Genomic DNA, 14,339 nt, shown 5'->3' on the forward strand with positions numbered 1-14,339 from the left:
TAACACAAGGAAGAAATACACAATGAGCAATGATAACTTGGCTATATACACTGGGTACCAGTTCTGAATTGATGTGCATGGGTATGAGGTAATTGAGGTAGACATGTACATATAGGTAGGGATAAAGTAACTAGGCTACAGGATGGATAATAAACAGTAGCAGCAGCGAATGTGATGAGTCAAGAGTTGGCGCAAAAAGGTTAATGCAGATAGTCCGGGTGGCTATTGATGAACTATTTTAACTAACTACAGTGCTTTTGGTAAGTATTTGGATCCCTTGACTTCTACATTTTGTTACGTTACAGCCTTATTCTAAAATGGATTAAAAACATTTCCTCAGCAATCTACACAATACCCTATAATGACAAAGTGGAAACAGCTTGTACATTTTTTTTTAAATGATTTATAAAAAATTGAAAACACCTTTTATTTACATAAGTATTCAGACCCTTTTGCTATGAGACTTGAAATTGAGCTCAGGTGCATCCTGTTTCCATTGATCATCCTTGATGTTTCTACAACTTGATTGGAGTCCCCATGTGGTAAATTCAGGGTCCCACAGTTGACAATGCATGCCAGAGAAAAAACCAAGCCATGAGGTTGAAGGAATTGTCTGTAGAGCTCAGAGAAAGGATTGTGTCGCAGTGCTAGCTGTGCCACTAGAGATCTTGGTTCGACTCCAGGCTCTGTCGCGGCCGGGAGACCCATGGGGCGGCGCACAATTGGCCCAGCGTCATCCAGGTTAGGGGAGGGCTTGGCCAGCAGGGATGTCCTTGTCAATTTGCGCACTAGCGACTCCTGTGGCGGGCCAGGCGCAATGCAGGCTGACATGCTCACCAGGTGTACAGTGTTTCCTACGACACATTGGTGCGGCTGGCTTCCGTGTTAAGCGGGCATTGTGTCAAGAAGCAGTGTGGCTGGGTTGTGTTTCGGAGCACGCACCCCGCTCGACCTTCGCCTCTCCCGAGTCCGTACGGGAGTTGTAGCGATGGGACAAGACCGTAAACTACCAATTGGATACCACGAAATTGGGGAGAAAAAGGGGTAAAAAAAATAAGACTCGAGGCTGTAATCGCTGCCAAAGGAGCTTCAACAAAGTACTGAGTAAATGATCTACTTATGTAATATATATATATTTTTTTTTTACAAATTTGAAAACATTTCTAAAACCTTTTTTTTGCTTTGTCATTATGGTGTATTGTGTGTAGAATGATGAGGAAAATTGAAATGTAATCAATTTTAGAATACGCCTGTCACATAACGTGGAAAAAGACGAGGGGTCTGAATACTTTCCTAATGCGCTGTATACCGAACAAAAATAGAAACGCAACATGTAAAGTGTTGGTCCCATGTTTCATGAGCTAAATTTAAAAGATCCCAGTAATGTTCCGTATAGTACGCACAAAAAGCTTATTTCTCTCAGATTTTGTGCACAAATTTGTTTGCATCCCTGTTAGTGATAATTTCTTCTTTGCCAAGATGATCCATCCACCTGACAAGTGTGGCATATCAAAAAGATGATTAAACAGCATGATTATTACATGTGCAGTTCTGTCACACAGCACATTGCCACAGATGTTTCAAGTTTTGAAGGGGCGTGCAATTGACATGCTGACTTTCAGGAATGTCCACCAGAGCTGTTGCCAGAGAATTGAATGTTAATTTCTCTAACATAAGCCGCCTCCGTTGTTTTAGAGGTTTTAGCAGTATATCCAACCGTCATCACAACCACAGACCACATGTAAACACGCCAGCCCAGGACCTTTTGTGGGGAAAAACTCATTCTGATTGGCTGGGCCTGGCTCCTAATCTATGGGTTTCACATGACTGGGCAAGGACGCAGCTATGGGTGGCATATCAAGAAGGCCCACCCACTTGAGAGCCAGGCCCACCCATGGCTGCGCCCCTGCCCAGTCATGCGAAACCCATAGATTTGGGACTAATGAATTTTTTTCAGTTGACTAATTGACTTATATGAACAGTAACTCAGTGAAATTGTTGCATGCTGCATTTTTATATTTTTGTCCACTGTATTTAGCAGTCTTTATGGCTTGGGGGTGGAAGCTGTTCGGGGTCCTGTTGGTTCTAGACTTGGTGCATCGGTACCGCTTGCTGTGCGGTAGCAGACAGGACAGTCAGGTCTCTTTGGCTGGAAGGATTGATGGATAGAGACATTTTGACTGTGAATCAGTGTGTGTATGTGTGACACTAAGCATTCTTGCAGTCAGTTATCTTTGAAGGAAAGAGAATCGTCATGACGTGTGTGTGTTTGTGGTGTAGATGGGCGCACTGTCCCTGGGGAACAATGGGCAGGGCCAGAAGCGTTTTGATGGAGAGCTGACGTTCCTGGGTCGGATGCTGGCTCACCTGCCTGTGGACCTGCACCTGTGAAAGATGATCGTACTCGGACATGTCTTTGGCTGTCTGGAGGAGTGCCTCATCATAGGTCAGTGGGGTTTGGGTTTATGCTTTGTGTGTTTGGTCAACGACTTCTCTCCGTGTGTGTCTCTCTCTCTCTCTCTCTCTCTCTCTTATTTTCTCTCATTCAGCAAAAAATATATAATTGCACTTATAAACTGGGTGGTTCGAGCCCTGAATGCTGATTGGCTGACAGCCATTGCATATCAGATGTTGATAACCATTTTTATGATAGCAATAAGGCACCTCAGGTTTGTGATATATGGCCAATATACCACGGCTCAGGACTGTCATGTTTTGCGTTGGAACAGCACTCAGCCGTGGTTAATTGGCCATATACCATACCTCCTCTGTCCTTATTGGTTAATTCTACACAATCTACCTAGGCACTGCCATTTGACCTATTGTCTGTTGTAACTAGGGCTGTGATGGTCTTGGAATTTGAGGTTATGGTAATTGGCCAGGCCAATGTACACAGTCACCAATATAACCATTAGGGAGGGTCAGAAAAGGGTAGGTTACAGTTTTGTTTGCACACTTGTTTACATGCATATGCTTCTTAATAAAACCTATTTTAAACAAGCCATTATACTTCGTTATTACCATGGCATTTCATTTTTTTCCCTCCAGGTTATTAAATATCAATTAAGAATTGCCAGGTTGGAGAGGATCTGTAGCATTTTCGTATTGACACAGCTTTATTTTGATTCCGTTACTTCTATGTGCCTACCTTTTTCTTGTCTGTTGGCTTTTTTTGCATATAAATAAATAAAATACATATCCTATTTCGACGTGCAAAACCATTCAAACGAAGGCCGCTTTTCCCGAAATATTTGCATAACGTCACAATCTACGCTGCTGCAGTCATTCGACGACATTGGCATATGTTTTTCAAAGAGAGGACGCCATAATGAGAAATAATGTACTGTAGCAAAAGCTACTGAAAATAGTCCTTTTACAAGAGATGGAGTCCATACAGGTTACTTTAGGAAACTTGGTGAATGGACAGAATAGGACTATAGAGAGAATCAGCAAACTCGCGCACCCCTGTAAAAGCACCCGTCAATCAAAGCAACCAGCATATGTCAGACACAAGCAAATATATATATATATATTTTCCTTAAAATGTATTTAAAAACCTAGGCCTACCTTAGGTTTTTCGAAGATAGGCTATAAGGAATTGAACATAAAAGTATGAAAGGGACAACTATAGTATGAAATTAACAAATATTAAAATGAAAACAAATACACACACACTGCATGTCCATAGCCTATTTATCAGTGATGCTGATTGTCGAGGGAGAGAGAGTTGGAAAAGGTTTTTCAAAAACTGATGAACTATTATAATTTGACTTACTGTGTGAGGTGAAGAGAAAATGACAGAAGCTCAGCTGGGCACTTTCCTACATTTGCGAGAAGCAGGCCAGGTACCTCTATTTGTGCTCAGGCGTGCGCCGTCAACATTAACAGGACAGGGAAACCAGACACATGCTCACATGGAGCGTGTAAATGATAGGATGAAATAAACCACAAGTGTAGCAGGTTGTGAACTCTACAAACAGCATTTCCATTCTGAGAATTAGAATGGTAAATTACTGTAAGTAATACATGCATTAACAGAAATTAATGTAACCAAATGACAGGGTAAATTGCCTGTTTTACATATGGTAGGCTACCACATGGGCATTCGTAGAAGTGCATTGTAGGCCGACGCTGTATAGCCTAGGCTGCTATTCTAATTTGCGGGGGTAGGAGGGCGTAATAAATTTTTCTTTGTCTCGCCTATGGCCGCATATCGTCCAGGACCGGACCTGATCAGCGTTGATTAGTCTATAAATTAAGAGAAGATTCCGTATCAAATTATACCATGCCAGGTTGGAGAGGATTGGCACATTGTCCATTTGACACATCATTAGCGCGTAAAGACTATAGCCCTCAGAGCCAGAACAACCTTTTATTAATGAAGAGTCGGACACATCCAACTTTTTAAATACCTATTTATTTACTAACAAGCAATGAAAACGATCGTTGTATAAAAGAAAGTTTACACATCCCCAAAAAAAGTGCCATAGCCTATAGCTCTCTACACCCACACACATCTAGCCGGATTAGCTGCTCCAGCATCGAAGGACAGTTGGGAAGACGAGGAGATGTAGAAAAGTTGAATAGACTAAGATAGCAAAACAATAGCTTATCATTATTAAACACTCCCACTATTAGGTAAAGTTTACATGAAAATACAGTTAGTAAAAATAATGACTCTAGTCCTATTTAGAAGGTTTTGAAGGTTATTTTATTTTCTTGAGTCTTCATCCATAACAGTCAGTTATTAAATTACAATCACAGTGCTAGCTATAACACTCGTCCCTATCTTCTCTTAAATGTTTGAATATTTAGGAGCAAGCTGTCCTTTGCACACGGTGTGCCGAGTGATTCCATTGCTTTTGTCAACGCATTCAAGGCTTGGCACACGTCCAGAAACAAGGGAGAGTTGAGGCACCCAAAGGTGAGAGCATTTAGATTGTTATGTTACATAAATTAACTCCCAACATGGATAATACATGGAAGCGTATGTAATAAAGGAGGTGCCTAAAGACATCAGACAAGGTGTGTGTGTTCTTCCTCCCAGGATGAGCTGGAGTGGGGCAAGGAGAACTGCATCCAGATCAAGAGGGTAAGAGAGGTATAGAGACCAGCATCTCACGAAACACACACCAGTTGTCCCCAATTTCTGACCACCTGACCCCGACTCTGTGACCCCCAGGTGGCCGAGCTCTATGAGGACCTGAAGAAGATGTCCCAGTTCAACATGCACGTGATTGAGAACCCATTGCCCATGGACTACTCCAGCCTCCACAAGCAGAGATTCATCTTGCAGGTGAGACCGAGGCACATGCAAGCATTCTGGAGCTCTACACCTTACTTCCAACTTATCTCTATTCAATTGAGGGAAGGCTTAACTGAATAGAGTAAGCCTTCATTTAAATACATCATAAGATTGGTGAGAAGAGAGCAGGTTGATTATTGCACAGGTATGCCCATAGATGAATTAGCAAGTGTGGTAAAATTGCATAATTCAGCTGTGCTTATTGGCCGTAGGGTAATAGGTGACTGACATTCCGCACGTGGCTAATTAATAGTAAAGGAGGAAAAGCGACATGACACTGCTGTTGATGAGAACATTGTAAACATCAGATGTAAATTCTTGCTGTGCCCATAGAGGAAGCCATGTCAATTATATTGTGCTTACTGAATGAAGTGAGCTCTCCATTCAGACCAGCCTTACTGATTTGAACCTGCGTTATCAACTACTTTATGATTATTGTTATGACACTAATTTCACCTTGTGTACCTAGCCCTTCTACACAGACTATCACTCTGGCCTTGTCTATTTGATAGAATCTCATCTTTCTTTTTCTCAGGTGGTTATTGCTGGTGCCTACTACCCCAACTACTTTGCCCAAGGGGAAATGGATGAAGAGCTGGCCTCCAAAGACCTGTCTGGCCATGATCCCAAAACAACAGTGCTGGTATGATGCCTTTACCCCCTATCCCCGATTCATCAGATTCCTATACATGAACCGTGTTGTATCTTGTGAATGCTAGCCCACTGACAGGCTCTTTGACTGTTTGGTCTCAGGTGAGGAACCTGCCCCCCTATAGTTTCCTGTACTATAAGCAGCTGCAGTCCCTGTTCCGCCAGTGTGGCCAGGTCAAGTCCATAGCCTTTGATGGATCCAGGTAACAAACTAATGGATGAAACCTTGACTAGATGTACCATAACTCATCATGTTACCTGTTTCATAGATAAATACTTCTTAGATGTTTTGACCTAAATGGTCTAACAGTATACACATAGTTCATTGGGTAAGATGATGAACATTTGTTGTGTGTTCGTTCAGAGGGCATGTGGAGTTCTACCAGACGACTACCCGGTGGTCGGGGGTCCTCCCTGAGGTGTCACTGGCCCTCCTCCTGGCCCACCAGAGGCATCCTCTGGACCTGTTTGTGCACCCCAGTGACGAGGTGGAGGCCCGCGCTGGGAGCAGGACCGTCTGCCACATGAGATGCGCTCGGTAGAAAGCCTATACATCCTTCTCACGCTAATAATACTCTGGTAGGAGCTGTAGTTTTAACCCTCTCATATGCTACAAAATACAGTTTTCTGCATGGGTGAAGCATCTTACCCCAACTTCTCAAGATACATGTGTTTTGCGGTCAGTTGATGTCTTGGTAATGTCAGCTCTGGCTCAGGGCCAGGTACCTCTTCAGGGGGGTGGAGGTGTCCTGTCAGTGGCTGTTTGGGGGGAGTGGGCCCTGCAGCCACCCACAGGCTGCACCCCTCCACACTGGGCCTTGATGTAACCTGATGTAACCTGATGCCTTGATGTAACCTGACGTGCTATGGCACTATGGTTAACACTCCACAGCCATCACACAGCCGCTTAGAGGGGCCCCTCCTTTCCTCCTCCTTACACACATTTAGAGACTGGGCTGTCATGTTAGTGAGTTGGGTCAGTCTCATAGACTCACTCACTGATGCAATGATGCAGCTCAGTGACTGACTGTTACACTTGCACTGTGTTCCCCCCTTGGAGGGATCCTCCAGGTTTTCTTTGCATCACTCATTCTATCCAGTCCTGTGGTTTGCAGGGTGAATGTGGACTTCCAGGACAACTCAGTCTACCCAGTGGAGGTGCTGAGCAGTACCATCGACCCAGACAAGCTGCCTTCCAACCCCATCTTCGTGGTCAACATCACAGAAGTTAGTCATCAGGCTGAAACTCCTTTTTCAGTCACATTTCTGGGAGTTGTTTGTGTAAATGAGTAATGTGGTGAAGATTATATCTAGAGGAACTGAATTTAGGTGATCACATACCCTCCATGTTGGTTATGTACAGTCTACAGTGGAGGTGGTAACCGAGCATGCCCCCCTTCATCTTGGCTCCCTAGGTGGTGGAGGTGGGCCACTTCTGGGGCTTCCAGGCAGGCGAGGCCAGCATGGAGAAGCAGTGCTATCTGACAGCTGAGATTAATTCTCGTGAGCTGTGTCCAGTTCCTGTCTCCCTCTACCCCAACCTACTGTGCCTGGCACCTTTCTCTGAGGGCGACGAGCAGGGCCTCTACTACCGTGCCAAGATCCTGCACGTCCGCGGCAGCTCTGTGGAGGTACAATCACATGCACGCCAAGCTTACTGGCACACACAATCACTTCCTCCCTAATACAGGTTAATTATAGTTGCAGTTATAGTGGATGAACCATGTAAAGTATGTGTTTTGAATATCCCAGGTGTTCTTTTTGGACTACGGAAACACCACCCTGGTGTCATGCAGCTGTCTGAGGGAGCTACCTGCTGATATCATGGCCCACCCATTGCAGGTACAGCTACAAAGTCTATATAGGCAACATACTGTATTTTCCTGATCCACCCTATTTTGGCCACATCTTAACCAGATAAAATGTGCCTGTATTCTGGTGTGACTGTGTTCTGCCCTGTGTCCTCCTCAGGCACAGGAGTTTTGTATCTCGGGGATGCATCCATCAGCCCAGTCCATGATCCTGGGGGACCAGTGGAGCAGCCGCGCACGCAACCGCTTCATAACACTAGTGAACGGCCGCTCACTCATCGTCTCCCTGTTCTCTATCCTGCACGGCATCATGCACGTGGAGCTGCTCATCAACACCGACACGGTCACCTCCAGTGTGGCTGATATCATGATACAGGAGGGACACGCCGTTAAGGCCGAAGAGAGCTTTGAGTCCAAGGTACCTTAAGAAACACAGACCAGCTTTCTGTCTTCACTGCAGAATCAACTGCCATGTATCGTTTTGTAAAGTTGTGCTAATGGGGAATTGTTCAATTGTGGTATTCCTGTAAGGCTTGGCTATAAACATATATCATTCAGTGTGTCCTAGCTGTCCAGCAGTAGAAACAGAGGCTGTGGCCCTGACAGTGCTGTGTCGTTGTGTGTCTTGCAGCAGAGCCACGAGGTGCTGGTGTCTCTGTAGAAAGACTTGCAGGACGGAACCTTCACCCCCAACGCTACCAGCAGCTCCTGGAAGACCAACAAGGAGAAAGAGAAGCAGCTCATCGACAGCCTGCTCCAGTCCTTCTCCAAGACCAGCCGGTCCTTTCTGAAGAGCAAGGCAAGAACACTGGCCAAACGGCTGACTCATAGGTTTTGTTAAATAGACTGCCTGTCTGGTTGAACCAGACGGTGTTAGTTCACCACAAGATGGCGTCATCGTAATTTTGGTAGCATGTGAGCTCGTGTAAATTTTGTTCTACAGTGTATTAGTGGGCCAGGGCCACACCTTCCTGTCAGGAATTCCTGGGATACAATAGGTATCTGGTGATATTTTTATTTATTTTTTATTTTACTTTTTCTATTATTTAACACGTCTTTCTATAAATAATGGGCCCAATGTGTAACATTGGGAAAAACATTTCTGAATGGTTTGAATCAACAAAAATATGGAGTTCCATATGTGTACTTGGAGGAATTAAAGTGAATATATGCAAATTGGCCCATATCTCCACCTATACAACAACATACATTCTTTAAGCAGGTTTCATACAGACATTGTATGTCAAATTCAAGGACTTTCAGGGACTTCATTTTCAAGGACCTCAATGTTACACAATTGTATAATTTATATAATTGTACATATAGGGCCTAATATAGAACCCATATGCACAAAAAGCTTATTTCTCTCAAATTTTGCGCACAAATTTGTTTACATCCCTTTAGTGAGCATTTCTCCTTTGCCAAGATAATCCATCCAAATGACAGGTGTGGCATATTAAGAAGCTTATTTCACAGGTGCACCTTGTGCTGGGGACAATAAAAGCCCCCTCTAAAATGTGCAGTTTTGTCACACAACACAATGCCACAAATGTCTCACGTTTCTAGGGAGCGTGCAATTGGCAAGCTGACTGCAGGAATGTCCACCAGAGCTGTTGCCAGATAATTTAATGTTAATTTCTCTACCATAAACCCCCTCCAACGTCGGTTATTAGATAATTTGGCAGTACGTCCAACCGGCCTCTCAACCGCAGACCATGTGTAACCACGCCAGCCCAGGACCTCCATCTGGCATCTTCACCTGCGGAATCGTTGGGGGGGGCGCGGTGCTGAGGAGTATTTCTGTCTGTAATAAAGCCCTTTTGTGGGGAAAAACAAATTGATTGACTGGGCCTGGCTCCTCATTGGGTGGGCCTATGCCCTCCCAGACCCACCCATGGCTGCGCCCCTGCCCAGTCATGTGAAGTCCATATATTAGGGCCTAATGAATTAATTTCAATTGACTGATTTTCCTTACATGAACTGTAACTCAGCCAAATCTTTGAAATTGTTGCATGTTGCGTTCTATATTTTTGTTTAGTATATAATTATATTCTAAAATGTGAGAATATTGTGGGCATTGCCTGACTAAATAGATGGGGTACATGCATGCCAATTTTTCTGGAGCTTATGTGGCCGCCACAGGTACGCATAATAAAGCCATGAATACTGGTAGCATTAATCTCACCATTTGAATAAATGCCATTTAATTGGAATAGCGTTGGGTGTCGCACAATAACATATACTACACAACTTCTAGTCTAGTCCGAGGCACAAAAATATATGAACACTTTATCGTGATGCTTTCTCTGTTAAAACTAACGAGACGCTGCTGTAAATCAGGCAACATCAATACGCTAGGGATATTAGATCCAACGTGGATCCAGGCACAACTGTCTTCACTGCCGTAACAAATGAGACAACAAAATATTCTGGACATTCCTCGCAAACACCTTTTTTGCAGTTTGGCCTGTTGGCGTGTGCGCGATGCAACATCACAACAGCTGTTTGTCACTTGACTCTCATTTGGAAAATTCCTTCCTGGATCAGATGAGGATGTGAAAATATCATGGCGTAACTGATCAGCTGGACACCAAATGCACATCCTAGTATTATGCATAGTTATTAAAGAACCACGTTAATGACCGTATTGATTTTGGTTTGAAGTATAAAGGTGACTATTTCAGTTAGAAGCATTCGATTTTGCTATCGTTTTTATTATTTTGGGTTTGTATGCCCATGAACTGTTTTCACACCGCGTAACATAAGGAGACAGAATGTTACACTGCATTTCTGAGATCTATACAAAAAACTGTCCAACAGCTAGATCCAGGATTTGTACACTGTTCAAGTTCAATGCCTCATTTAATTGATTAATGCTTAATATATGATAACAACTTACAATACCATAAATGCAAAGACAGAAAAGTAAAGTTTTACGTCACACGATGTTGGACAAACCCATCTAGACGCCAACCATGATAGTGTTAAACACAGTTTTTAAATCAATTTGTCAATTTTATTGTGAAAAAGTAAGTACACCCTTTGGAAAGTGTATTTTAAACATATTTGGACACATGGATATTTTTGCAAAATTCCAACCACATTCATTGATAAAGGTAACCCAATTTAACACACCACACACAATGTTTTACTTTGAAAATGTTATGCAATTAAAATAAACAAATGCAATTTCCTTATGCAGAAAAAATGTGTACACCCTTACCTTTACCATCACCTAAAATTAGGATCCGTTGCACCAAAACAGGTGCAAATGATTAGGAAATCATTAGAGCACCTTGCGAGGGTCCAGCCTTCCATAAAGATTTGAAACGTTGTCTGGTTTGGTCTTTTTTATCTTAATTTAACCTTTTTACTTAACTAGGCAAGTTGGATAGGAACAAATTCTTATTTACTGTGACGGCCTACCCCGGCTAAACCCTAAACCGGATGATGCTGGGCCAATTGTGTGCCGCCTTAACCATATGGGTGTGTGGTAACACGTCATGCAAAGATCAAAATACCTCAGAGGCCCTCCGAAGAAAGATTATTGATGCCCGTGAGTCTGGGAGGGGTTACAAATCCATTTCCAAGCAATTCGAAGTACATCGTTCCACTGTCCGACGGATCATCCACAAATGGAGAAAATTCCAGACCACTGGCAATCGGGTCATCCCACCAAATTCAGCCCAAGAGCTGACCGAAAGATGCTCATAGAAGTCTCTAAGAACCCCAGGGTAACATCAAGGGATCTACAGGCCTCTCTTGTCACAATCAATATCGAAGTGCATGAGTCAACTGTCAGAGACTGCACAAACTTGGCCTACGTGGGAGGTCAGGAAGGAAGAAGCCTCTGCTCTCAAAAAAAGAATATCAAGACTGAGGTTTGCCAGACAACACCTGGGTAAAGACCAAAACTACTGGAACAATGTGCTCTGGACATATGAGTCAAAGGTGGAGTTTGGCCGCAATGCCAGGCGAAAATGAAACACAGCCTTTGAACAGAAGAACCTCATACTGACTGTAAAGCATGGTGGCGTTATTGTTTGTGGCTAAGTAAGTGTTGCTGATGCTGTTCCCAACAGGTTCCTGTGCATGGCCCATCCAGCCCTCACAAAGTCAACTTCCACAGCTTTTGCAATGTCAGCCACTACAGGTTAGTCAGTGTCACCCAGATCAGGTTATAGTTTGGCCCACTTCTGGTGACACTATATCCCAGTGCTAATGTCAACTCCTTACAGGTCGGTGCGCATAGAAAAGGACAGCATCAACTCAGTGGCGTTGAATGACAGTCCTCAGGACAGCCATCAGAGGATGCTGGTGGCCGGCGGAGTGTCTGTCAGTGCCACAGGTACAGTACTGGGAATGGGATGTGATCTTGGATGTAAGCACACTCTAGAACAGGGGTATTCAACTCTTACCCTATGAGGTCCGGATCCTGATGGGTTTTATTTTCTGGCTGGTAATTAATTGCACCCACCTGGTGTCCCAGGTCTAAATCAGTCCCTGATTCGAGGGGGGGAATGCAAGTGAACTGGCTTCGTGGTCCACACTTGAGTTTGAGGGCTCTAGAATAAGGGTGAGACCCTACCAGACATTGACTTTGTTATAACAGTAAGATGCGTGTGTGTGCTGCTCTAGGCGCATGCATTCTACTGAAGGAGACTACGCTGATGCCTCACATCCACGGCCTGCCTGCTCTCATCACCATGCTCTTCAGCCCTGTCATAGAGCTACGGTCAGTCTGCTTGGAGATAGTATGCTCCTCACCACATTCGATCAAATTACCTATCAGAAAACCGTACCTTAAGGTCCTATAGGAAATGTGAAATGATTGGGGTTCTACCAAGCTAACGTGGAATTGTTTTAAGATGATCATAACAAGGATAATTTTAGCTTTTTGAATTTTAGGACACCTGAAGGTATCCCAAAAGATTATATATATATATATATATATACACACACACACACAGTGTAAGTCAGTTTGGATACATTTACTCATTCCAGGGTTTTTATTTTTTACTATTTTCTACATTTGTAGAATAATAGTGAACACATCAAAACTATGAAATAACACATGGAATCATGTAGTAACCAAAAAAGTGTTAAACAAATCAAATATAATTTATATTTGAGATTCTTCAAAGTAGCCACCCTTTGCCTTAATGACAGCTTTGCACACTCTTGGCATTCTCTCAACCAGCTTCATGAGGTAGTCACCTCGAATGCATTTCAATTAACAGTTGTGCCTTGTTGAAAGTTAATTTGTCGAATTTCTTTCCTTAATGCGTTTGAGCCAATCATTTGTGTTGTGACAAGGTAAGGGTGGAATACAGAAGATAGCCCTATTTGGTAAAATACCAAATCTATATTATAGCAAGAACAGCTCAAATAAGCAAAGAGAAACGACTGTCCATCATTACTTTAAGACATGAAGGTCAGTCAATGCGGAAAATGTCAAGAAGTGCAGTCACAAAAACCATCAAGCGCTATGATTAAACTGGCTTTCATGAGGACGGCCACAGGAAAGGAGGACCAAGAGTTACCTCTGCTGCAGAGGATAAGTTCATTAGAGTTACCAGCCTCAGAAATTGCAGCCCAAATAAATGCTTCAGAGTTCAAGTAACAGACACATCTTAACATCAACTGTTCAGAGGAGACTGCGTGAATCAGGCCTTCATGGTCGAATTAGTGCAAAGAAACCACTACTAAAGGACACCAATAATAAGAAGAGACTTGCTTGAGCCAAGAAACATGAGCAGTAGACATTAGACCGTTGGAATGGAAAATCATGTGATGATCAATTTGAAACCAATTGTAAGACATGGTCGTTATGAATGTTTCAAAGCCTAACACAATGAAATGAAGAGCTCTTTCTAAGGTGATGATTAATTCAAAATACATGCTCATATTAGAGCTTATGCATATGGGGGGGGGGAAATGGAGTTAATATTATGATTGTGCTGTTATACAATACAGCCTACTGCATATTACTCATGGCAGTGAAACATTCAACAAAACTGATTTAAGATGTCTTTGGTCTTTTGGTACATAATTGGTCTATACTCAAGTTAAACAAATTCAAGTGATTGCCTTTGAGTGTGGTCTGTTATTATGCATACTGGATGGACTGGTTACCGTATGCCAATGGTGGAAAAAGTACCCAATTGTCATACTTGAGTAAAAGGAAAGATATATCTTAATAGAAAATGACTCAATTGAAAGTCACCCAGTAAAATATTACTTAAGTCAAAGTCTAAAAGTATTTGGTTTTAAATATACTTAAGTATCAAAAGTAAAAGTATAAATAATTTCAAATTCCTTGCATAACTTAAACTAGGTGTCACCATTTTCTTGTTTTTTTGCCAGGGGAACACTCCAACACTCAGACATCATTTACAAACGTAGCATGTGTGTTTAGTGAGTCTGCCAGATCAGAGGCAGTAGGGATGACCAGGGATGTTCTCTTGATATTTTTCGTTGTCAGGGAAAATGTACAAAGTACATTATTTCCTTACTATTGATATTTTTAACTTTACTACATTCCTAAAGTACAGATACCCCAAGTAGTACTT

At 42.8% G+C, this 14,339-nt stretch overlaps 1 protein-coding gene across 1 annotated transcript in view; it reads left to right on the forward strand.

Annotated features, from left to right (window-relative positions):
• Positions 1-14,339, forward strand: part of LOC111962976 (ATP-dependent RNA helicase TDRD9-like) — a 45,314-nt gene that overhangs the window by 27,676 nt on the left and 3,299 nt on the right. Inside the window, 15 exon segments of the mRNA XM_070443286.1 lie at positions 2,281-2,450; positions 4,816-4,924; positions 5,048-5,101; positions 5,183-5,296; positions 5,841-5,948; positions 6,059-6,159; positions 6,321-6,494; positions 7,072-7,183; positions 7,372-7,587; positions 7,709-7,798; positions 7,928-8,185; positions 8,399-8,566; positions 11,850-11,920; positions 12,006-12,115; positions 12,406-12,502. Coding sequence (XP_070299387.1) covers positions 2,281-2,450; positions 4,816-4,924; positions 5,048-5,101; positions 5,183-5,296; positions 5,841-5,948; positions 6,059-6,159; positions 6,321-6,494; positions 7,072-7,183; positions 7,372-7,587; positions 7,709-7,798; positions 7,928-8,185; positions 8,399-8,566; positions 11,850-11,920; positions 12,006-12,115; positions 12,406-12,502 — 1,952 coding nt within the window.

The sequence above is a fragment of the Salvelinus sp. IW2-2015 genome, linkage group LG4q.2, assembly GCF_002910315.2.
Source record: "Salvelinus sp. IW2-2015 linkage group LG4q.2, ASM291031v2, whole genome shotgun sequence".
In the NCBI taxonomy this organism is placed as follows: Eukaryota; Metazoa; Chordata; class Actinopteri; order Salmoniformes; family Salmonidae; genus Salvelinus; species Salvelinus sp. IW2-2015.